This window comes from Labrus bergylta, chromosome 20 (genome assembly GCF_963930695.1).
Source record: "Labrus bergylta chromosome 20, fLabBer1.1, whole genome shotgun sequence".
Taxonomy (NCBI): Eukaryota; Metazoa; Chordata; class Actinopteri; order Labriformes; family Labridae; genus Labrus; species Labrus bergylta.
Window position 1 is genome coordinate 4,167,963 of NC_089214.1, and position 26,974 is coordinate 4,194,936.

The following is a 26,974-nucleotide window of genomic DNA, read 5'->3' on the forward strand; positions in this document are numbered from 1 at the left end:
TATAATGACAGCTGATCTTACCCAGTGTGTTGCTGTTTCAATGAATACAGTGTATAAGTTAGACAAAAAACCTTTTCTGTCCATCTAGAAGGGTGGGTTTCATGAGTTTGGTTCCCCTTCTTGTTCTTTGTTATCCTTCCCCTGCTAACATCCAATGGAACTGAACAGAGATGCCCTCTGCAGAAACACTGATCTATCAAGCTCGTCTCTGCTAATGTAGCATAATGAACTCCTAAGAAACGGCACTTTAAAATGTACTTCCTCAGCTAACGCCATTCTACAAAATAGATGTTAGTGTTAACATCCTGCAGAGAGGTCATCATTAACCCGTGGAAGTAGAACTCTCATTAGCTGTGGGAACATGTTCCAAGCAGTAGCATACCATCAAACATAACTTGGCTCTGTGACTTCATTAACAGTTAGAAAGGATAATTCACATTATAAGGTACTTATCTGCAGAGACATTTTTTCCAACATATTACCATATTTTCTTTAATGCGGCTCAAACAGCCCATTTATTTTAATTTCACAGGCCTTACCTAAAACTAGAGGCTGATCCCATGAGACATACTCCCATTTGCTGACACATGTACTCTTTCTTTTAATGTGATGTATTCTATTTTGGCTGGATGTGAGGTTGAATTCGCTCCACAGATTATGATAATGTGTACATTGTCATCATCTCAACAGCTTGTAGTCAAAGTCTCATCACAGACAATGCTAATGCCGCTGTATTATTGATTTACAACTCCTCATCGCTTGGCCGGTTTCAGTGTCCTGATGGAAAATCGGATAAATATGCACATAAAATCGGCTTGTGTTCATTTGGTTGGCTGTTTACGAAGCACAGCATGTTTGTCTGTCATGAGCAATGAATTAACAAATGACACAAGCACACTCAGGGATTGGTATTAGCATAAAAAACATGGCGAATGATTGTAACCACATTCAGATGTTCTATTATATGATGTTGTTCTGCTAAGGGGTTTGTCAATTTAATTGTTGAGAAAAGCAATTTTCTCTCTGTCTGACTTTATTTTCCAACTATTGAATGTGTCAGTTTGTCATACGAAGTCATTTTCAAGGATTTAACTTGCTACTTTATTGTCACATTAGGTTTATTATTCCCCTTCCTTTTGGAGGGTTATTATCCTTGGCAATTCTCATTATTATTTTAGTTGTAACAGTGATGCAAAACAATTTTCCCCCTCTGTCTTGCAGCCATCGTTGTTCTCTTCATCACTCTGAGAAGGAGCAAAAAAGAGCCTCTCATCATCTCCGAAGAGGACATCCGAGAGAATGTCGTCACCTACGATGATGAGGGCGGAGGCGAGGAGGACACCGAGGCCTTCGACATCATCGCCCTTCGAAATCCGGCCGCGGCGGAGGAGCTCAAGTTCCGGCGGGACGTTCGCCCGGAGGCGAGGCACCACTGCGGTCGGTCCCGCAGCCGCAGGAGCCCGACTGTGGAGCTAGACGAGTCGGACGTGCACGAGTTCATCAAGCAGAGACTGGTGGAGGCCGACATGGACAACAGCGTGCCGCCCTACGACTCCCTCCAGACCTACGCCTTCGAGGGCCAGGGCTCACCCACAGGGACCATCAGCCCTGTAGACTCTCCTGGTACACAATCAGAGCAGGATTATAACTACCTGGACGACTGGGGGCCTGAGTTCCAGAAACTTGCAGAACTCTATGGAGAGGCAGAGTTGGATGTGAAGACCTAGTCTGTGATATCGCCTTTGTTCACACCAAATCTGTTTGAAACCCTGTTTTTCAAATTTTCAGTGAACAAAATGACGAAAACAGACGCTTTTAAACTGTTCCAGGTTTTTCAACGTTTACTGTTGAACTCAAAAGACTCCTCTATTTTTTTTTTCTTTTGTCCTTTTTTTTTTTCTTTTTCATTTTGTCGCTTTGGGTCATGGGTCGTTCATCTGAAAGTATTACATCAGATTTTAAGACTGAAGAAAATAATGAGAGGAAAAAAGGAAAAAGGATATTTTCCTCAGTGTATATTTTTTATTGCTCAATAAAGTCCTGAAATCCATGAGTGGATCTGTGAAAGGATGGTTTGTGTCTTCTTCCTCCACGAGTGGATGTATGGTGCAGCGTGCAGCTAAGATTATCATGGTAGGAGGCATTTTCAAAGGTGTTCGTGATTCACCACACAGAGGATGATGCCGAGCCAGACAAATGCACAGAAACGACACCTCCACTCAAATGAGCTTACATTATGCTCTCTGTCACGTACTCAACGCTGCAATTATCTCTGAGAAAGTAAGCTGCACGCGGTAATATATGTACATGTTAACATCAGTCTTCGATTTTGACCAAAGAGAAGCAACGTACTACTCCATGATTTTTAGAAAGCATAACAGTTAGTGGTTAATGTCTAGGTATTTCATTTTTACAGCTTTGCATCCCTTAAACTAGTGGTTCTCAACTTGTCTAGCGTCAGGACCCACCACCAACTCCTCCTTGAAAAAAAGCGACCCAAATTTTTGATATTTTTTCGTCCAATCAGATTTATTTACTGAAAAATTGTGCAGCTTGCACCTCAGTTGGTACAAATCATGTGACAGAAGCAAGAAACTGAATAAACCCAACATGTTTAACAAGCGCTTAACAGAAGTTTTTTGCCAGGCACACAGTTGCGACCCACTCAAAATGGCTCTGCGACCCACCTCTGGCTCCCCGCCCGCCAGTTGAGAACCACTGCCTTAAACAACACCTCAATGAATTTGTAGAGCCACAGACATCCAAACTGTAATCTTGGTGCCCCCAAGTTCCTCAATTATTTTTTTTAAGTTTGAGATGTGTGATGAGTCAGATCATAAGATCACCAAAGGATCAACTATTTTTGTCTTGTGATTTTTGCATTATTTCCTCTTATGGAGATAAGAGGGGATAAGGTGTTTTCAGACCGCAGGAACATTTTCGTAGCTCTAGGAACTGTTGGAACCCTCCCCCTTTTTTTATTGATTCTGCACTGCAGGAACTATGAACTATTTTAGTTCCTAGAACCCTTTTTAGAGGAAACTTTTTAGCTCCTGCTTCAGAGTAGGTACCATTGCGGTGCAAATGCAGACAGAAAAAAAAATCCCCATGGTGTGTAGTTCTCAGGGAAAAGGCTTTTAATGTGAAGTCCTGGCAGCGGAGAAGCGACAATAACAAGTATAGTCAAGAGAGTAAGATGTTCATAGATAATAAATATTCATTATGACCTGCTAATGTAAAAATAATGTCATCAACGCATATTTGAGTGGGTTGATTTATTGCAAATTACCAACCAGAAGAGTATAGAAAGTTTACTTTGAAGTGTGTTGTCTTAAGAGGAAACATTTCAAACATTTGCTGGTTTCAGAATCTTCAGAGTAAGTATTTTCAGCTTTCTAATTTCATGAATGAAAAGTAGTGATTTTTGAAATGTTGGTTTGAAAAAAGGATCTCTGATAAGTTATTTGGAGCAGAAATGTTGATGATCATACTCACATCTTTAAAGGAGTGAACATCTAATGATGGCAGATTATTTAAGTGAAAACTGTATCAGTTTTGATCTTTTGGGATATCAGTGTAGTATAGCTAACAAGCATGTAGCACATAATGTCTCACTGCTTTGGCTCAATATCAGTTCAATCTTTTACTTCAGTGTTGTGTAAATATAACGTTTTTTGGCAAATTTAGAGCTGAAACAATCTGTGATCACAATAATAATATATTATCGCGTTACTGCAACATTCCTGTAGCAATCAGTGGTCCAATAACACATCCAGGGGATAGAGAGTGACATTAGCATTCGCGTGGGGTTGTGTCTCTGGCCACCTGGCATTTGCAAGTTCAATATTCACTCTCCTTTTAGCTCTGATTTCCGACCAACTCCTGAGGGAAATATCTGGCTGTTTAGCCGCTAAATGCTCCACTGTGTGCACAACAAGCTAGCTGCTGAGTTTGTCTGTCTGCTGTTTGGTGCTGGAGAGAGGTTTGTAGAGATTATTCCCCCCATATAACAAACAGTTTCCTTATATGATGAGAACAATGAGAGTCAACCAAAACAGGAAACATGCAGGCAAAGCCATAATACCAAAACAATGAGCAGAAAAGCTTTTGTAAAGCTCTGCAGAGCTGTGGGTGAATACAGTTAGATGGTATTCTTGGGTATAATTAAAAGTGAAATATTTACATGCATGTGATACTGTCTATACGAAATAGCAGCTATAAAAATGATTGATTTGTCTAAAAACATCAGAAAAGCCACTGGAACTTAATATCTGCATTGTTTCATGGCAAGGTGGGCACAGTTAATCAAAAATGTAACTTCATTAACCATAAATCCATTAAGCCTTAAGTCTTAACGAAGTTAAGATGTTAACTTCGTTAGCCGTTAATTAGCTAATGCCGTTAGCAATCATGTCAGTGGATACTAAGTTCTTAAAGAGGCCATAGTGAATTAGAAAACTCAAAATATCACACGTTTCTGTTTTGAAAATCTACAAATAATTTAATCTTTTATTAAAATATCACCTCAATCTTCACTCTTGCGGTGCCATGAAAGTACCTTCACGTTGTTCAAGAATTTCACAAAAAAAAAGGGATGGGAATTTTGACTCGTTATTGAATAAGCTCCAAAGCACAGGAGGTGCTATTCAGCTGACTAGATTTGTTCCCCATTCATCTTACCATGTAAGCGCATTGTTCCAATGTTAACAGAAACCCAACTTACCAAAAGTTAAAAGTTTTGATAATTGCTTTTTCAAATTCAGGTAAAAAAAATTACTTTAAAAACCTAATTTCAATGTTAGCAAAGTTTCAATTTACTTTACCATTGGTCATGGTCAAGCTCCAACATCATTACAGAAATGTTTGAATTATTCTGTGAAGGAAAATTTACTCCATTCTCGCCCTTGGTCTGGCTATAGATTCAGGTAGATGTCAATCAAAAAGGGATTGGCCATGCCCATACACACTAGTTAAGAACTATCGTAATATCTAAATTCTAAAATTCAAAGTTCAATCCAACGGCAACTGGACTTAGTTGAAGATCTTGAAGACTTTTCACCTTTCCATCGTAAAGCTGAAGAACAGAAGAAGCCTTTCAGAGGGTTCAAGATCTTTAACCAAGTCCAGTTTCATAAAGCATTTCATTTACCATGACCTGGATGACTGAGAACCTACATGGAAACCTATATTCTGAAATAATATATAAATATTCACTCAGATTTTTCACAAGTGATTACAGAGACTCTCAACTTCGAAATATTAAATTAGCATTTTTATTGTTTCAGGGCCACATTTCCAAAAGCTAAGTTTTTGATGCCCAACAAGTGGACCTCTCATTGTCACATTTTAATGTTCTTCATGTCTTGGCAGCGCCATGGTAAAGTTGAGTCACCTTGTCTATGATATTCAGAGTACGTCACAATGGCATCTTTATAATACTTTATATGACATGAAATGGAAAGAGCCCCGCTGTCCTTTACGTCCATTAGTGCAACAAAGGATCATTTCTCTTTTATGACATATTATGTCGAAGAGAAAAAGAGGGTTGAACTTTAAAGTGGTGTAATTTTCTCAACAGGGAGTTTCTTCCAAAAAGGTACCAATTTGCTTTCATTCCGTGCTATCAAGCTGCGTTTAGATGGGAGTTTTGTCTGGTGAGCTCAAAAGCTGTCATGAAAGGACAATCGTCTGGACTAACGAGACTGTGTTGTCCGTAAAAGAACGACAGGAATTGAAAAAAAGTATTGGGAGTATTGAACGTCAGCATCAGTTTAAAACTTCTCTTTCACACGTTGTGTTTGTACAATCTTCTGTCCTGGTACTCTGCAGTTCAGCGTTCTCTAAATCGCAAAAGCTGGAGATGGTCTTCAAAAATACAAAGGGAGAACGATAATGAATATTTTAGATGCTCTTTTGGTACCTCCTGACATCGCGGCTCTTTTCTTTCCATAACAATCCACTGTCTGATTCTTCGTCCTCGTTTTCGTCCTCATTATTTTTCCTTTGCTCGCAGAAGGACTGTGCTTTTTTTTCTTTCACATCTGGTTTGAAACAAGGAGACAAGCAGAGGAATTCTTGCAACCTTTGTGAGGAAGCCCGAGGGCTGGCCCAAAGCAAAGGTCATATAAGGTGGAGGATAGAAGTTTTTCAAAAAGGCTGTCAGTACCTGCTTTTTTTGTATGATGTATTTTCTTTTTCTTTCTGGTTCTAGTCGAGGCTTTGTGTATTTTGCATGATTTGATTTCAGATGAATGCCGTTGTATTAAGTCAAATTCCCACAATCTGTCCTCTCTCCTCTCTTTTCATCCGTCATTTTTTCTTTCACGGAATCATTCGCTCTTTTGGTGTGGGAGCCGAGGGAAACATCGTCCACAAAACGGCAACTTTTCTGATGACTCCCGGGCTCCAGTTGTGTCAAGATTTATTTCTGCAGGCTACAAAATATGCTGGTATCTGCCCTGGAGGGATGTGTTTGTAAACAAGTGGAAACTGGAAATGTTGAGGTTGTTTTGGGAAAAAGGGAGGGGGGCGGTGTCTTTGCTCTGGAGGACGTATATAGATGCTTCCCTCGGCAAGGAGAGAGCTCCAAATGGTCGAATTGTTTGTAAGCGTGAAAATCAGCCTTTCAATCATTCCCTAAAAAAATGTCTTTTTGGACGTGAGTCAAACACTGGTGTGCAGCTGTTTGGACATTTCTAAGAGAGCCTTTCAAGGGCCAAAAAGCCCATTTGTCCATGGACTCAGTGAGAAAAAAAATAAGCATTTAAGTAACACAGCTCTTTTCCTTCACACTGCATTGAGAGTACTCATTATTTGCCAGTCGGCTAGTTTGAGTTTTTTTAAACATAAGAATGAGTTGCCTTGTTCTTCATACTGCTGTCATAAAAAAAAACAGAATACTGAACTTGCTTGTTGTAATTTTTGTCTCTCTGAAAAGACAAAAATGTAATTTGGAGGACTTGTGACTTTAGATAAAGAAATCACATTTTAAGATTATTGAACTTTACGTCTTTAATCCAGACATAAAAACAGGAATCAGGAGGAATGTTGTTTTATTGCCTGTTGAGAATAAAGTTGATCTATCCAGAAGATTCTTGTACCCTGCACCTAAACTTACAGTTTTAAACCTTGTTCTGTATTTTTTCTTAGAATGAGCCCCTAAAAACTACAGTATGCCTTCACCTCTTCATTTTAACCTACCTGATGCTAAAACTGAAAATTCCTTTCTCCTTTTATTTTTTCATGTGCCTTGTCCTCGTATTTTAGCGTACAATCAACACTTATTACCTTTTCACTACAAACCATTTTGGGTTTTTTAATTGACAAATGTACAGATTTTAGAGTAAGCACCTAATCAGATAAGTTTGTGGCTTCATGACCTATCTCTCCAAAAATCCCCAACAGTGATTTAGATATTGTAGCTCATAATTTTAAATCCCACCACCACTGTACAGGCAGTGATGTCCAAGTCGATAAAGAAGCCCCGGGACAGGAAATCATTTGCTGCTTCTAAATGATTTACTCACACAATTAGCCAATTATGTTGTGTGTAATTAAGGTTGCTATTAGGATTAAAGGCAGTGAATTTGACCCCTACTAGATACTGTGGACTGCATAACACTCAGGGGCGTGCCCACACCTTTTTGACTGGGGTGGCCAAACCCTGACTTATTGGGGGGTGTCAATTTTTGGAGCGTTTGTGTGTGCAAACACACAAATTAATTGCATTTAATTACCCTTCATGTATTCACTTATCATATCTACTTTAACTACCAACATTAAAGTATCTACCTGTGTATATTTCGTACAACTTTAGAAAGTAACAAAACTGAGTGTCAACTTTTAAATCTTCTTCACTTCCTCCTAAAGAGTAACAATTTAAAGTCCTTACAAAAATGCAGGTGAACTCCAGCACACCATAAACTGTGAAAGCAAAACAAAAACCATTAATTTTCAACGTTTTAGTGACCAAACTGCAGTTTTTGATGTACTCATTCCTCTCCAATCTTGCAAAAATACAGCTAGAAAGAGATGTGCTATCAATGCAATGCCTCTAACAAGGCAAAAGCTAATCATAGTTAGCACCTTGAGTGACCAATCAGATTTCAAGGGGGACAAATGCTACCCCTTTGCCGCCCCTCTGGACACGCCCATGTCTACACTGAATGCAGCATATCTGTCCCACACTGATGACACAAAATCAAGATCATTTCATCACGATATTGTGCACAGCAAGCTCTTGTTGCGTCTACAGGCGTGCAATTTGTGTAGAAGATAAATCATGTGGAGAAAAGGATTTTTTCTGGGAAAACAAATCTTGATGCAAAAGCTTGTCAGGCAAGCATACACTTCCAGAAGAGAAATAGAAGTGGAATGTAAATCAATTTCAAAGCAGTGTAAAGTTCGCCAGCGGGATGCCAAATTGCGCCTCTGTAACGGAAAATGAAAAGTAAGATGAGAATTAGACAGTGTGAGAGTTTTACGCGGATTAAACCATCACCACCTGAATAAAGATTTCCTCCTTATGGAACCACAATCTATCAAAGCTCTCCACATATGTTTCCAAGATAAGGCAAGGGGTAATATCTCCAAAGCCGTGGATTTGTGTTGGGGAAATGGCTCCCGAGCTTTTATCTTTTGTCAGAAGAAGGAGAATGGATTATCTGAGGGAATACTTCTCATGATGTTTTACTGCCTCCGTCACCCTTAACACCCTCGCATCTTTGGGAAGAGCAGCCATGCATCATGCAGAGGACTTTGTTTACAGAGCGTGTTTCAGTTCCAGAATGGCTTTTCATTGCACTTTGCATATCAGGTCAAGGATGGGTGTGTTTGTGTATCTAACAAGCTGAAAGATAAGATGTGTGTATTGGGGGGAGGTGGGGGGTTTCTACATTTTCATTTTTAGATTTTTCAGTTGGTTGAGTAAGCTCAGACCTCAGGGCCAGCAGAGCAAACCGCTCCTACTTTTCATACCGTTTGAGGTCAGAGGCTTCTAAGGCGGTTTGAAGCTCTCACATTGAGTACAATTTAATAGGAGGAGGGCTTTGCATATTATAAATGTTCATGACTCTGGAGTATGTGAAGGTGAATTGGAAATAAAAGATCAAAGAGACAAAAATCCTTTCAAATTCAAACTCGCGATCATTAAAGTTGTTTTACCCGAAAGTTAGGGGAAGCTGCGGAGGTTTGTTTGCTGTTTAAAAGTACTTTGTGGAAGTTTGAGTTTTCAACTTTAAGATGCAAAATGAGCTATCACTGTCACATCTTTTTCCGCTGATGTTTATGATGGTTGAGAGCTCATAATGGGAAAACCGAATGAATTCAGGCTTTAAAAAAAGAGGCTATTTGGAAAGTACAGTTACATAATACTGACTGTTTGAGCTTCCAGATGCCTTTACTGCCTTTTAGGGAAAAGGAGAAATAAGGCCATACATTTGCTGATTAGCATTTGTCTCCTCAAGACTTCACCTCTGTGGTGATACATAATTCCCATTGACATGGGAGAATAAACAATGAGGAATTAAAAAAATCGTGGCTCCAAACAGCACGATCAGTGAGAGTAGGCTGACCTACATAGCCTTGAAAAGTTATGCAGGGGGGGGAGGAGAGAGGACAGGCTGCTGCAGACTTTCTTCACCAGCGTGTGACTAATATAAAGCTACATCATGAAATTGAAACTTCTTCATGAATATGAGCCGGATTCATGTGCAGCTTAATACACATGCAATGAACTGCAAATATTCAGCTGAACATCTTTAAATGTATTTCAGTCAGATCGTTGGACTTATATAATGACATGTGATTCTTAAACTGAAATGTAGCGACTTAAAATTGTTAAAATTCAAAGAATTATGGAAACCCTCTGACTGATTTTGTATTTATTTAAGTTTATCTGAGTTTGTACCCCACATCCACAACAATAGCTGTTACTGTCTATGTTTATTATCTCCAACAAGGCAATGGTCTGACTTTACAAATGTTGTTTCCTAGTTATGGAATCCAGTCATGGTTTTGTGTGAACACGTTATCTCCAAATCTCCCAAAACAACATTTTCCCTTCTTTTGCCTCCTCACAGATTATCTTTCAAACAACATCTTTTGCATTGGCGATCTGTGTGCATTTGAACTTCCTACACAATGTTCTTGATGTTCAGTCTGAATACAACTTTGAACTAGCAAGAGCTCTATTTTCATTTTGTAAAAAAAGTAATTCATTTCATAACTGAGTAAGACCTACATACATGTATTATTGCTTTAAAACTTTCTGCCTTCCTTTTGTCAACTTTAAAGCCTGTTTGCTCAGAGACACCACAATGTACCTCCACTGATACACAATGAGTCTTTTAAAACCTTTTCACAACAGTGGTACAAAATGTTCCAAAGGTTCATGTTTCTGCTAAATCAGAGAGATTTCCTGAGACTCCAACTAGGATTCTCACACCATTTGACACTGCCAGCCTAATTTAATGGATTGCTAAACTCAAAGCACTCTAGCTGGGATTGAACCCAGGTCACTGTGCTGCTGGTGGAGTGTTTTTACTCTCCACATAGTCGCTGTTAATATAACATGTTGGATTTGTCATTTTAGAAGGTTCTGACTGCTCTGGTATAAAAGAAGAGAAATATTGAAGTCAAGACACAATGAATCTCTGGTGGAGTCAGATGCAACAAAAATCATTTATTGTTGTCCAGCATGAAAAGCATCCAACAAATCCTGGGCTCTTCTGAGAAAAAGAACTGATTGTATCGCTCTTACACTCTTTTATGTACGACCTAAGCCCCCCTGGTAGTTCATGATTGGAGAAAAATATTGACTGCTCAGCATTTTATCTGTAAAAAGCCATCGTATGCCACCATGATGTCATCCAGAAGCTGTGACCCAGCCTTTTGGAAACTTCAAATGTGTCTCATCTGTTGAAAGTTCAGATTCAGACTCAGCAAGAAAATCTGGTCAATTGAATTTTTACTCCCCATAACAGCCCTCACCCCTTCCGTACCTGGTGAGGTCATTTGGTGGTCAGCGCTTCTTGCTATCTGTGAGTGCAAACGGAAGTGCTTAGCCCCCTCTACACCCACAGACCTCCTTGTGGCCGGTCACTTTTACTGCATCTGAATATTCTACATTTGTTTCTAGCGGTCAATACCTCTTTACCTCTGTTCAATCGAGAGTGTCCTAACATACTGTCTAACAGCACGGTATGCGAACTGTACAGAGGCAGACTGGAGAAGTCTCCAGAGAGTCATAAGGACTTCAGAAGAAAATCATTGGACTTACCCTGCCCTCTCTGGAGGACATCTTCAGGACCCGCTGCCTCCGTAGATCTAACAACATTGTGAAAGATTGATACCCACCCCTGTCACCACCTGTTCTCTCTGTTACCCTCTGGGAGGCGCTACAGAACACTAAAGGCTCGCACCTCCAGACTGAAAGACAGATTTTATCCAAGAACCATCACTGAACTGAACAAAATGAAACACTGACCAACCATGGGACAAATAATGGGACAAATAGTGCAATATTGCTTCGACCTGCTTTGTTTACACATTTAATTACAAATTAATGATGATTGTGTGTGTGTGGGTGTGTGTGTGTTTGGATATTTTCTTCTGTACTTGTGTACATTTGTTTTTATTCTATATATTTATATTTTTTATATTTCAGGCATGGCACAGTAAATTTTGTTGTACTCTTGTGCAATGACAATAAAGTCTATTCTATTCAATAGTGACCGTCCACTTTTTTGGCGGCTCTGGTTCTGGAGGTAAATTTGCCCCATTCAAACCCTCCATTGACATTTCAGAAAATACTTGTATCAATATTTTTAATCTTGGAACCAAGTCAACCAGCTACTTGAATAGTGGTGACTACAAAACATTTGATTCAATGCACACACAAATAACAATTGGAAAACAGAGAAAAATGCAGATGTGCAAGACTGCGGATCTCTTTTTTAAGTGAAGAAACTATGAATCCCACAATCCATTGAGAATGAGATCCAACAAAAAATGGTTTAGCGTGCTCCTTTCTGAACACATTCTTTCTACATTTAGCATTCTGTGTCTATGTGTGTTGAACCTCTGGGACCTTCAGTGGTGGCGGACTAGAGAGCCGAAGTTCACGCCAGTGTAAACATTGCCATGGTAACAGCTGGCTCCACCAATCGGAGACATTGCTGTGACACTTTATAGGGTTGTGGGTAGTGTAGTCATTTTCCTATTGTTTTGTTCCCAGGTAGTTCGTTGTAAGTCTACCTTGGATGGTTATGACATTATGGCTAATAATCAAATCTGCGGTGAAGAAAGTGATCGTGAGTTTCATTTCCAGAACCACCGCCATCGAGCTCTGTACGAGTGAACTTATTTTCAAAATATGGTTCTCTGCACACTAACATGAGTTATCATTGTTTCAGTGACAGGAAATATATAACAACAACAACAAAGCTGTGCGGGTCTGTACCCTCTGTTAGACTCTAAAAAACATCTGGCCTGGCTTTGATGCAAAGAATGAACCTTTTTTTTTTCCACACAGCTGTATGCCTCAGGCGGATGATAGGCTACTGCAGCCAAGGCTTTTGGAAAGAAGAGTGTAGAAGTAGAAATACTTAAAGCGTTCCGATACCTAAATGTGTCCACAAACGTTGAATTTCACTGCAGTAATTCATCCCTCTTGTTGAGTTCTCCTGAAAAAGCTCTCCAAAGTTCAAACTGTGATTCATCAACAAAAAGACGGGCACTTTCATTGCTTGGTAGTAAGGATGTGTTGTGCTCTTTAGTATCTCTTCAAGAGGTATTTTGAAGACGGCTCCTCTCCTGTTGAGAATGCTGTTTGCCCACTTATTCTCTTCCAAGCCGTTTTATTGTTTTGAGTGTGATGTGCTTTTTTCATTTGGCTTCACTTTTGGATGCAATTACAGCTGACGCCTGAGACGTTCGGTTCTACTTTGTTTGAATCCTCACAACAAGTGCACCATTTTAGTTCGTACTCCATGTAAGGCAATTGAAGATGTCGTGTCATCTTATCGACCAATTTCTCACCAACACGTGTGAATATGAAATCCAGATGCACCAAAAGCATGTCAAAGCACCTCAAAGCACAAATAATGTTCTTTAAGCACTTCCTCCTCTGTAAGAATGTGAGGCAATGGCGGCTGCATGAAATGTTCAAAGCTCTTCACTAGTAAGGGTGAGGTGATACCTTCCTTGTTGGCAACATCCCAGTGAACAAAACTAATGATTCCTGCCGATGCATTATGAACATTAACAATTCATCCAGGTTCCTCCCACTGTTCTACCAGCCGGAAGTCACAACAATTTAAATGATTAAGCGTCAAATAAGCCCCTAAGTACTGCACATGGGGAACCACTAATGTACTAGAACATTTTTTTCCCAGTGCTCAGCAGGTGGACTCATGCTTTACTGCGACAATTTCAAGTGATTCAAACCAAGTAACTTTGGCCTCATGCGGCCTAGATGTCACACCGCTGCACCGTCAGCAGGGTACAACTTTGTCACGGTTTGATCCAGTGTTCATGAGCTTAACTCAATTAAACATCTGGGATGGGAGGTTTTCCACTTGATACCCACAAGTACCGTCCCTTTACACACTCCTTAAAAAGCTACGCCGACGTACTGAATAAATCATGCCTAAAATAATCCACACAGCGGGTAATCTGTGACATCACTCCCAGCTTTTGAAGCCTGGGGTTCAGCCAGGAATTATTCACTTGAAGGGATGAATTACTTATTCGTCCGCAAACGTGATCACATTTTTTCCCCCCTTTTTCTTTGAACACCTGCTGGGTTCGGTGCTCCTTTGCCCCACATGCAATCACATCTACAACTTAATTCACTCTGAACTATATCCCAACTGGGCACATCAGAGCTTCATGAAAGGAAATTAGAGTCAATGACGCTGGCTTTCGCAGCATTACATATTAAATGTAGGTTACTGAAACATGTTAGGAGATTTAATATTTCGGCTAAGGCAGTATTTTGTTGACACAGATTTATATACAGACCTTTGAATAACAATCCAGCTGGTGTGTTATCATCATTTAAGTTATTATAGCAAAATCTAATTTGGTTAACCTCAGAGCATTCAGCTTATTTGCACCCCCGAGATCTTTGGCACACCCTTAAGGGGGCTTGGATCCTATGTAGGGAAACAATTCTCTAGAGATAGAAACGTCTGAATAAATACAATTATTTCAAAAAGTCGATTTTTAACATGTTAACTATAAAATTATGTTAATTATTTGTGCCTGTTAAGGTAAAAGGTTCAATCAGATTATGTTATCAATCAATTTAAATTCATTAATAAAACTAATATAAAATGTAAACAGATTTACATGACTTTCCTGGGAGAATAAAAACAAGACTTGCGAGTCAGAGAATTCACCAAAATTAAATCATAGGTAGTTTTCCCAGAACTCTACTTATTCTGGGGATGACAATGTTTGTTATGATTACTAAATTTGAGTCATTTTCTTGAGAACTCGAGAAATCACTTTGTAAAAAAGGGAAAAACCATCGTTGTTATCTGAAGATAACGAGATGAATAAGTTGAAATCTCAAGACTAAAACAAAAATGTACTTGTTATCACGGGAACATGATTAATATAAAATGTATGGATGTATGTCTGCTTAGCGCTTCCATACTTAAAAAACGTCACACTCATTGTTTTCCCTCAAGAAACTCACTTTGTAATTCACCCATGCCAAAACACTTGATTTTAGTTGTCAAAACTTTTTTTTTGTCTCACCTCCATATTGATTTTCAAACTGGTCGATGCACAACTTTGGTGCTCTTTGATGCTGAAGTTTGTATCATAAGCTGTATGGGAGAACTTTTTCTGAGTAGAGATCACAGAATCAATCTCAGATTTAACCTGCAGCACATTGACTTAAGTTTGAAAAAAATATTCATAAGTTCAGACACAACATTTCTCGAGGTCTAATCTACTCTTGATCTAAAAGCCTTTACATTTACATAAGTTTTCTTCGCTACAGGAGGTTCAACTTGTCCTCCAAACATACTCTTCAAAATCAAATCATAACCTATAGATGAGGGGGGAAAGGTCTTAGCTGAACACAGTTCATCAGGTTTAGGAAGCAGATTCACAGGGATGCCTTACATATGCGAGGAAACATGAAGGAGATCCTCTTTGTGTGTCACCAACAAATGGGAAGTACCACAAAAGCATGGCAAGAAAAATGGTGCAATGAGAAATCTTCTTGAATTGCAGCCTAGTTGGATTATGTAGAAAAATACAAATAAAAAAAAAGGAGAAGGTTTGATCGTCAGCCCGTTCATCTCCTCTGAGAGAAGTGAGGATGGCACAGTCTCCCGTGTTCATCATTGACAGGTTTGCTCGGATGCCAGGTGTACTCATTTGTCTTTGAAATAATTGGAAATTAAGAGGATAATGAGGTCTTTAGGGAGACACTGATGAGTGTTTTTTGACATTCAGCTGAATGAGGGACAGAATGTACAAACCTCTTTGATTTGCTTTCAGAAACGACAGAAAAAATGTTTAAGTCTTCTAAAAACTGACGCTTTTTGAAAAGGAGGACATGGCAGCATTTCCCATGTGAAGACTTTTACACAATAGCAGATGTTATATGTTGCAGTGTTATGCTTTGAAATGGGTATGTTCTCCTTGGGCAGCAAAACGCAATGATAATAATTAGGGCTGCCAGCATTTATTAGTTAATTACAATTAATTAAAGTCTGAAAGAAATGCATAAAAAAAATGTAAAAAAAAGTTAATCACTATAACTGGCATGCTATTTCTTCCCTTTAGTCGCACCGTGGATAAGTGTCTCCCTATAGTCACAGTGATGCAAAAGACGGACACTGCTGCGTCTTTAAATGTCTCATTTGACTTAAAAATGTCTGCTCAGTTGACGAGTCAAAGTAATATCCATCTCATGACATCAAACATTTCACTCTTGTTACCATTTCTTTGAGCTCTTTTCATTTAGTTTTTCATCCTTAATGAGTTTCTTTTTCCCTGGTTAAGGTAATATTGTAACCTTAGGTCCTTACTTTTTTTCAAAATAAAAGCAGGGTTGAATTTAAACAGCAAGGAAAGTACTCTCAGCTTAATAGGGTACAAAGATTCAACATAAAAGCTTAACAGTTGTTTATTTCTAAATGTGAAATAATGGAATTTCAAACAAAAAAATGCAATTAATCAGGATTAACTTTTGAAATTTGACAGCCCTCATAATTTGACCAATAAACTGTCTTTCTTACAAGAAATGCAGGTCGAGTTTTTTCACAGTAAGAAAAATAACTGAACATGAAAAATGAAGCAGGAAGAATAACAAACAGGAAAGTATCATAATAATATGATGGGAAGTAAAAAACAAATAGGCAATAAAATGTGGATGGAACGCGTATCAAAAGAAAGTTTGAAAGGTTTTGATAACTTGATCGCATTATTATTGAAATGAGGACAGATTCATTTCTCCAGTTATTTTGCAGAGGTCATTTAAAATCCAGTCTACGCAAAGAAGTGACTTCAACTTACTTATTTATTAAGTAAGTTTAATTATTATTATAATTTAATTATTATTTAATTATTAAATTAAAGTATTTTTTTAAATCATAAAAACGATGCTTTATGGGCTGTGTAATGTTAACAAGACGTTTCAAAGACATGTAAAGGGAGCAGTTCTTAGAAGAAAAAAGGAGACTGTGCAGCTCTGACTACAAAGACAGAAAGAGCCATGTGTGATATTTTTAAAGTATTAAACGGGCTGGATTTTCTTAAATCTTTGTATTAATGTTCCATTAATTTGTGATTTCACTGACAAACACTGAATCCTTGATTTAGGGACTAAACCACAACACCAGAAGTGTCCATGTTGAAACAAAATGACGAATGCACTCGGCTATGTGCCTAATATTCCTCATGTTTTTCTACAAATTCAGCATATATTTGAAACCATGAGCTTTAACATCACTGCAACATAATTAAGATCTGTTTGCGTAAGACACTTGTGAAACAACATGGAGATAAGTGGTTTTCACTAAATGCTGCTCTTACTTCTGTTCCATCCTGCAGCCACTTAACAGTTTATTGCCTTCACCTGGTGCCAATCACTCACAGAGCTTAAATGTTTAGCCAGCAGACACCTGAGCCTTGCAGACTTTCATTAAGGGTGGAAATACAAAACACGCTGGTTTGAGCCACCATCAGCTCCCTTTCACCCTTTTCTTCTTATATCCACTTGTGGCTAGGTGTTCTGAGAAAACCAGATATTGCAAAAAAGAGAGAAAGAAAATGTGAGCTGAAAGGGCAGAATGTTTCTGGGATCACTTACGGATGCATTGAAACTAATTATAATCTGCAACGTGTTATTGTATGTCTGACATAAAGCTCCATTCAGATTCAACTCCTACACAGATCTACTCTGTGAGCCGCAGCAGCAGCAGCAGCAGCAGCAGCTGTATTTGGACTGACAGCGTTTATTTCTGCCCACTCGCAGTCAAGTGTGGGAGGTCTTGGCAGTTTGTGGTGCCCTAAGTGCAGAAGGTGTGTTCTTACCTCAACGCACACATTCCTGCAGATGCCGAACAATCGATTCATAATGGAAAATTACCATGACTACTCTTTAAAATAATGACATTTCAGTTGAGCATTTTTGTGCTTTTATGTTGTGTCCAACAAATTCTTGGTGGCTCAACAGATCACAAGATACATCGACTGCCATTCAGATCAAAAACATGGTTTGGTTTAAAATAAGTACACACATGGTCATATACCCAACAACCTTGGGTACGTATGTAACTTATGAGGTTCTGTACAATGTTGGTTATGTGGTTTTAAACTAAAAGCCAACCCTGTTACCCAGGATGTAAGTACCTTGCTTATTTGATCGATCCATTGCCCCCAGCTGCCCACCTGAAAGGACTGTAGTGCGTTCCTTAATGCCAGCTTATTTCTCTGAAGGTTTGCTTCTTTATATTTCAAATGTCATAAGGCCCTACACACTTTCCCAGTGTTCTTTTTACTCTGGTGCACTTTCCCTTCCCTGAAATTCAGAGTCACTAAAACATATTTATTCATTTGAACAACATTTAAGTGGGCTGTTTTTATGTACAAACATGGACAAGACATTTTGACTTCTTTATAACAGGCAAACACGAGTGGAACTGAGCCGATTAATTATTCTCCATATTAAGTGTAAGCCACGTCATGTAGGCGCTTAAGCTGGAATAGCCAAAATAATGTGCAACAAATGTGACTAATTACACTGAGCTGTGCCTACGTCATTTCAAAGTTGTATTGTTTAAAAAAAAATTCAGCATCAGTTTTAATAGCGATGCTCCCTGGCTGCAAGAAATGATTTTCGATCGCTGTGACAATCCAAAAAATACACCCCTGTATGTTTTTCACAAATAAAGAAATGAGTACCAGGCTGTAAGCATTTTTAATTCTGCTTACATTTTTAACATGGGTGTTCATGGGACGTCCTGGGCTTTTGCAACCAGCCCAGTGTTCACCATGGATGGATGTATTACAGAATGGATACAGCATTGGAGGCGGAGCCCCGTTCATGTCAATGAAAGCTGCTCAGTGGCGCATTTTTGCTTTTGCATGTGAAAGTACCTGGATCTTCCATGTTACTGGACTAACATTTCTCCTAATTTGTCTTTAATTTAATTTTACAACTTTAAGGACCTAAGGGTTATTTAAGTGTTCATATTGGGCAGTTGATGTACCAAGTTTGGTGATTTATAGATGTTCCAATTTAGGCTTAAAATACTTTTTGGGCCCAATGGCATCACATGACACTGCAATACCAGGTTTGGCCACCATGTAAAATTGGCATCAACAACTGGAGCACTTCCTGGGGCCTTGGGGTGTAAACTCAAGACTGCATTTTTTTTTCCAACTTCTGTGTTGGCATTATTTTTCTGCTACTGCTTGTTGGGAATTCCTTGTTGGGGCACATTCCTGGAAGCAAAGTTTGCACCGCTGCGATGTTATCCGCAGCCTCGAGAAGTGTAGCAGGAACATACTGAGTGTAAAAACCTGCAGGGAGAAACATACCATAGATATTGCAAATGACCCGTGTTCATCACTGTTTTCAATCTCATGATTATGTATAATCATGTGGGGGTCTAGTGGTTATCCTATATTGTTCTTGATGTGGAGATACAAGGACTGGCTGGATAAAGCCTTGAGGCATCTACTTTTGCTGCTGCTGTCCAGGTTTCCTGTGGTGTTTGCATGTGTTGCGTTCAGCACTAAACAGCATACATTCTCCCTCTCAGTCTTTGAGCTAAGTAGCTTCTCGCTGCTTCCAAAATAAGCAAAAGCCGAACATATACAGAGATTAAGAGGGAACATCAAACAGGTAGGAACAGGGATGGTGATTGTAGTAGAGCTTTGAGAAATTGTTTACAAAACAGATTTGAGGAATCTTCCACGAGGCTTTTTTCTTCTTTTTGCCTTAGGCATCTGTCATGGGAACTTCAAATGAACAACACTCTTAAATCAACTTCAAGTGTTTGCGTCTCAGAATTTTTTAAGAAAATATATTTTTAAGAATAATCATGAGGAAAAAAAAACAAGCAGACATGGACAAGGAATTACTAGTTTTCTATTGCCAGGAAATTTCCCAGTGGGGAGCAGTGGAGGATGATTTTCATTATCATATGTGCTGTGTGAGGAACACAATTGGTTTTTCCACACTCTAACGCTAAGGCTCCTGGGACATGTTTGCGACCCACATGTTTGGATGACATATTGAAATCATACGGCAGTGTTGAATCTTGTCCCAGTTACTCCAAAGCTAATATGTGGAGCTTGCACGGCGGCTGCCTCATAGCACAGTCATGTCCCAGCTGACGAGGCAAATCTCCAAGGGGAGTTTATTTGATATGACGCTCGAGCGGGAAGGAACAAATAAATGAAACTCTGCTACACAACACTTTATCATTCCCAAAGTATTCACCCGTTGGTGGCATTGTTTGCAACCAAAATAAGAAGAACCAAAAGTGGACATAAGAATCGACAAGGCTTTTGATGATGAGAGTTGCCAGATTGTCTTTCATATTCTTGCAAAGAAAACTTAAAATTCACAATGTAAAGTTGGCTAATGTGAACTTTTACCTTTTCAGCCTGTGAAAGAAACCCCATGTGCACACTGACAGTTTGTAGGGTGGCTCTACTTTCATTGCTTTTTTTCTCAAGACAAACTTCTCTTTAGAGAGTCATCAAAGCTAAATGAATGATACCTAATTAAACACAATAAAGTTAACAACAAAACAGACAAATACGCACCTACGTTTTTAATCTTTTGGGTGCATTATAAAGACCAAAATAATCCAAGATAAAAGCTCTATGTGTTGCTTTTATGGGCTTTAAAAGGGACCTTATGCTCATCTACATTTTAAAACTCACAGTGAGTGCCAGATGCCCATACTAAAAGTGGGCAAAGTTTCGAATCACAAGGTAAATATTTGTTGGGATAATCCCAGGATAAATCTGCAGAGTGAACTAATTTGCTTGTTGTGTAAATCACGCGATAGTTCCCTCGAAATGAAACCAAGAATTTCACAAGGTGGCTTCAAGCCTCGACCACTGAGGCTCTCTTCTTCCAGCACTGAAGAGCAGCCCTCCCCTGGCTGCCCTGCTGCGTTCTGCCCCCCACAAGGCTTGAAAAAAGCTGACCAATGACATTTTTTTTTTCAGACACCAGATAACCATTCATATGATATGGGAAGGTAATAACATGGTATGTTATTAGTGCTGTTTATTGTTGTCCATACTGACTGTTTGTCCTGTGTACATGATTAACAAACTTAACTTGTATACTTAATACTTGGGAAGTCAGACAGCTCAAACTGCTGAACTAAGATGATGAGATGTGGTAGAGAGGTTTATAATCGGTTCTGACCTTTGTTAGTGCTTTGGTTAGCCAACATTAACTAAATAATAAAATCCACCTTTCAGAATCGGACAGGAAGTGAAGAACTTGGACTTTTTGCCATTGGAAAATGGTGGTTACAATGAGGTTATGGATTCAATTCAATGAGAACCCTTTAGGTGTTAGGAAAAAGTAAAAAAAAAAAAAAATAGAATGCAAATTCTGACGTTAACAAATCCAACACTAATTATGTGTGTGTATGCTTCTAACTCATTTAAACTTCTTTTTAATCGACTCTGAAGAACTCAGTTGGTTGGAGTCTTCATAGTTTTCTAAAGCAAGCACAGTAAGGAATGAAAAGAATCAACAACAAGAAGTGCTGTGATATCCTGGTCTGATACAAATCTGCCTGGAAAAGTAAATCCAAATGGTGTTGATATGCTTGGCTGTTTCATGTAATTCATCTGGCTGTCTTTCAGTGGATTTCAGACTGTGTGATTGCTGGAGTGATAAACATCTTCCCTGATCTGATTACTTCATTAGGAAAATAATCTATTTCCTCTGCTGCATGATACCTCTGCTGCAGGATGAAGGCTTCCCACTCAGAATCCTTCACAATTCCACGTCTGAGGAACTAATCTCCCGTCAAGCGCCATCAAAAACATGCACCAAGGCAGCGCATTCAGCTCTATTCACAGACCAAAGAGAAAACCCATACAGAATGGATCTGAATAAGTGCAAAAAAGCTGAAAAAATAGCATCTAATATGATTGGGCTACATTTCGGCAGCACTTATCGTGAACCTGGTTTTGCATTTCATCAGTACCATTCAGAGGAGAGAAAAAAGGCATCACCAACAGGGAAATGGTGGCTCATAAACCCAGTTTCTGGAGAAGTTTATTCACATTTTGAAGGCTGAAATAAATCTGTCAGGCAAAAATTGTGTTGCATTCACCACAAAAAAAGGGAATGGCGCTGATCTGAGCTGCAAACAGATGAAAAAACTATCAAATATTTGAGAGAGAAGGTAAACTAAACAGTTTATTTTAAGATATTTGCATTTTTCAGGAAACATTAACAAGACCCCCTTTAATGACTGCACAATTATATCATGTATGCCATTGAAAATATGTTTGTTTTATTCTTGAAACTGTATTACTAAGGGCCCTTACACAATACAAATCTAATAGTCTGCAGTTACTGGACTGATCAGATAGCATGACTCTGACTTTAAATAAGGTGTATTGTAGTTTTTGCTGTTTGTACATTGTCCTGTCTGGTCCCAAACTACATAATTTTCCCTTGGATAATACGAGTAATTGCAATAGCCACTTTGACGTCAGCAATTCATTCAAAGATAACATTTTTAGAGACTTGAATTTTGCATTTTGGCACGAGTCATGTTAATTTTATGTAGCCAAAAGTGACCATTGAGAAGAGATGGTCACACTGGAGAGGGGGGAGGTGTTAGCAAACATCAAGTCATCACAGCCTAGCAGTCTATGCTTAAGTCTAATTGATTTGATGGCCAATTAGTTAGTTAATCATTGTGTTTTACCATATAATGAAATTCTTTCTGTGGTGGTTTGTTCATTTATAAGACACATTAAGCTAAGAGAGACCTAATCTCATTTAAGCTCTTGAGGAATAGAAGCAAGCCCCTGTGATGGGTTTGAAATGTAAGGAATTCCATTTTTAGAGGAGTGGAGGCCTTTGTGGCAGTAGATAAATGCCAGCGGGTAAGGAGTAAAGTGTACAAAAATTCAAATTTGCTCTATGTTTGGACATCTGCACATTGCTGGCAACTAGAAACTCTGAAAAAATCTTGAAACATAAAAAAATATCAAAATCCAACTCACAAAGGCAAATAAATCACCACACCAATGTGCCTTACACAACAATAAACTGAGCTCTGGTCTTTGTGTGACTAATAGCAGAGAGCTAAATCCATACTATCGATGGTTGTTTAATCTCCCACTAGGTTGTTTTTCACTATTATAAGAGGAGACTTGGCTTCACAGCGTTGTGATGTACTGAATAAGTGTTTTTTTTCTATTTCCTCATCTTGTTGTTGACACATCAATGTCTCTGGAATATTGACACACTTCCACTTGGATGAAAACATGAAGAATTGACTCATTTATAACTGCCAACATTCATTAAGTAAGAGCGGTAGCATTTAATGCCTTACCATCTGTGCTATATGAATAACATTCCAATTCCCAAGCTGGTGTTCAGTGGTGACAGCTCTACTGTACGTATGGTTGGTTGATTGCTTCAAATAATCACGTAAATCCAGAAAGAACAAAAGCTGAACTTCTTCATCTAAGACAAAAGATACATTTAGAGGGTGATTTATATAGGGCTGAAAGGCTGGGTAAACAACACTGTTCTCGGCCATTGTACTCTGTTTATTCACAGTGTGTCCTCTTACATTTGTGTTTAATTACAGGATGTTCTTTCTCACATTGTTTCCCCGCAGAGAATATGAAAAGTAGTTGTCTAGGACAGATAATAGCAAATTAAATTTAAATAGAATTAAATACATTTTACGACAGGCTTTGGCGAGATGTTGCGTATGGGAAGGATGTTTGGTCACACTGATCTTGACCATTGACATTTGACAACAAAGACCTATTCTGTACATAATGTCCTCTTAGACTCATGGAGAAACAGGAAAATCTAATGTGCTTTCCTGAATTAACAAGATAATAATCTCTGAATTTGGAGTTGGAGAACCCTGCTTGGTCACAGAGGAAACCCCATAGTCCTGTGTTTTGGACTGGTTTCTTGAATATGTTTCATCCAGTTCAAAGTCTAGATAGTTTTTATGAGTCAATCGGAGTTGGTGTCGTTTTTTCTTTAACAAACAGGGGTAAATGAAAGTGAATTTATTAATCTAGTCTCTTGACATGCTTCATTAAGATGTTGCATTTAGGAAAATGGGAAGAATGTCTGGTGACAGTTATCTTTACCTTTGACAGTTGACCACAGAGACATAATCAGTTCTTCCTTGAGTCCAAGCGGACATATGTGCCAAATTTTAAGATATTTCCCCATGGTGTTCATGAGCTAAGTGGTTTATGGTCATAACATGACATGGGAGTCCTGAAGAATTAACTGAAGACATGTTGTTCTCTCTGCCTCACAGCCAATAAAATTCTTGTATTTTGATTTCCAATATTTCCTAACATGTCTCCTGTCTTTGAGGGGGCTTGTTAACACGGAAAGCACTTGTCTTCAGCGTTATTGTACTACAAAAGAAACAGAAAACCATTAGCTCTTTGTCTAAGTCCATTTAGGTTACACTCAATTAAAACCTTTATTAGCTCCCAACTGAGCGGCTCTGCCTCATCTGCTTGGTGTGAATTCCTTCTGTTCTTGCCTCATTATTCCCTTTGGAAGTGATGAAAAGTGTTGTTATATTTCAGTGCACATGGGGGGAGGGGGGGCAACAAAAAAACAAAACCATTTGGTTTCATGTTACAAGTTGAAAATCCAAGGTCTGTGATAATGGGCGAACCCCTACATTTTTTGGTCTCAATATTAGGTAGTTAGTCATTTTAATTTCTGCACTTCCCTTACTACCCCTCTGTTACCCTTCTGTTTGGATTTCCCTTCTGTTAATTTCCCCATTGTTCTGCTTATTTGCAGTTTAAAAAAACAGAAACAAAAAAAACAAAAACAATTGTTGTAATGCCTTCCAAATATGCTACAGGAGTTATGAGAGTGATGAGGTGCGGGGCAGGTTGGTGTATGTATGAAGGGTGGGCAGAAAGAGAGAGAAAACTGGAGCAAGATGATCATATACAAACGTAAAGTAGATCATAAAGTGGGATTTATATAGTGAAAATTAATTTTCTTAAACATATTTCTACACATACTTTCTACACATTTGGTTGGTAAATCGAAATATGTACTTCATCAGCTGCAACAAAAAAGAAATCAAGCCAATTATAGTTTATTTCTGCATTAATTAAAAGAAAATGATGGTTTTAGTATATTTCAGGTCAAAGTTAAAGTTTTTGTTAAAAGACAAAAGGGTCCAGCTGCTACTCGTATTATATTTAGTTTCAGGCGAGAATTAATTCCTTTTTATTAACTTACGTGTGAATCAGAATGAGGTCTAATTACAGTACAAATGAAGGATGTTCCATTAAAATTATATTAAGTTAAGCTCTTATTTTGGAGGGGCACCCTACATCTTGTGTGTCTTGAGAGCTGGGCCGTGGGGCCTCAAAAAATATTTAAAAAAAAACGATTTTGGCTCGGAGCAGCTCTGTACTGTATGTCAATAATACTTTTTTTTCAACATGTTCATGTGTTTAAGCATAACATTATTGTAAGAATACATTCAGCATGTGGTTGAGGAAACATTACCTCTTCCTACCTCGTAATCACTCATCATTATTTCTCCATTACTTCTTTTCAGGGTAGTAGAAAATACATCTGGTGGGCAGAAGTTATGAGTCGTGCTGTATTTTCCTCCTGGGGTACAGACTCTAAACCAACTAGCAGACTAGTAAATCTTGAGCTTTTCCTGTGAATGACAGTCCTACAATACATGAAAGCAAGTCTTTAGAAGAAGCCATAATAGTGTTTTATATCCTAAGCTCTGGCATTAAACCCCCTTTACCTGTGAGTGTATTATAGCTGACCTGTACGTTCCATCGTATCTCTTTGAAGCCATCACAGCTCAGTGCGGTTCAGAAATATTACCATATCTATAAAGAAAAGGGATTCAATAATGACTACAGAAAGAAATACCTTCACCTCCTTCTGCTGAGTTCAAACACAGTGGCATGGTAGAGGCTTAAAGCTACCGTCTAAAGCACTAATGTGTTCAAATACCCACGGGCCCCTCATTGCAGAAAGATTGAAAATACCAGCAGTGACTGCTAGCCAAGCACTTAAATAGAAAAAAAAGGCCTATGGTCACACTCTGTGACATGTAGCATCTTAATGGCGCTGTTATGATGAGGAGTATGGGAGGAGCATATATCATTTGAGCCCCTTTTGCCCGACTCATCATAGCATGATAGATCACCTGCAGCCCAGAGCACTTCAGTGCACTATATGTTGGAAGAATTTCCTGGAAAAACTAGATATCAGGACACTTTTGCTAGTTCATTGCTGTTTGCATTCATATTACCACCACCCACTTTGCATGTAAGCTATAAGACAATTACACGGCATGCAGCTTAAATGCACCATATATTTACATAAGTGTCCACTGCAGCTGGCAAGAATGTGCATCAAATCGCCCACACACTTGTGTTTGTACATGGGGATACTGCCTGTAGGTTCTAGTAGAGCATGAAATAGAAACAGAACGCTGACCGACTTATCAAAACATCGCTTAATGGCTTCATTAGTGGGGAAAAAGGAATCCCACAGGGTACTTTTTTTGAGGCCTTGGTTGGAACTTTCTGATCAGAATCTCTTTGAGAATAATGAACTTTGTCTCAACTTCTTTTAAAAATAACTTTCCTGTAGTATAATCAGCATGGAAATGTCAAAGACTAGATATTTCAACAGTGGAAATGTTCTTTATTTTGTGTAGGTTCTTACTAAACTAAAGATGTGTATGTCTATGTTCTACTATTTTAAATACATTGATTGCAATTCTAAGGAACAGCAGTGCATAAACAAGCCCCCATTTGGTGCTACCCCCCCCCCCCCCCCCCCAAAAAAAAAAAGTAACCTAAAGAAATGAACAACTTTCTGCTATGTCTACATCCCTCAAACATCTTCTGTCCAACATACAAAGCGTGTTCAGAGACAAATTTCAGATTTTGCTTCACACAGTCTTTCAGATATGTAATGAATTAATCCTCGGCACACTTGATATAAGAAAGAAATTATCCAAAAGACATAGCACATCCAATAAGGGAAAGTCAATTCCAACTTTACAACCCAAATCAAAAAATGGTTTAAGGCAGAGCTGTGATCACTTTTGTGTTTATTGTTGTTCCTACTTGTGTATTGTACAGTTTAAGATGTATTTTCAAGATATTAATTTTTGCCTTTGTTGGATAGGACAGCCAAAGAGAGAGAGGAAATGTTGCCAGGAGAGAGTGAGGG

The 26,974-nt window shown here is 38.6% G+C and overlaps 1 protein-coding gene across 2 annotated transcripts in view; it reads left to right on the forward strand.

Annotated features, from left to right (window-relative positions):
- LOC109992537 (cadherin-18) overlaps window positions 1-2,067 on the forward strand; it is a 189,208-nt gene extending 187,141 nt beyond the window's left edge. For both annotated transcript variants that reach the window (XM_065949050.1, XM_020645202.3), the window contains exon 12: window positions 1,222-2,067. In XM_065949050.1, the coding sequence (XP_065805122.1) occupies window positions 1,222-1,727 (506 nt within the window). In that variant the 3' untranslated portion in view covers window positions 1,728-2,067. The remainder of the gene's footprint in view (window positions 1-1,221) is intronic.
- The last annotated feature ends 24,907 nt before the right edge of the window (window positions 2,068-26,974 follow it).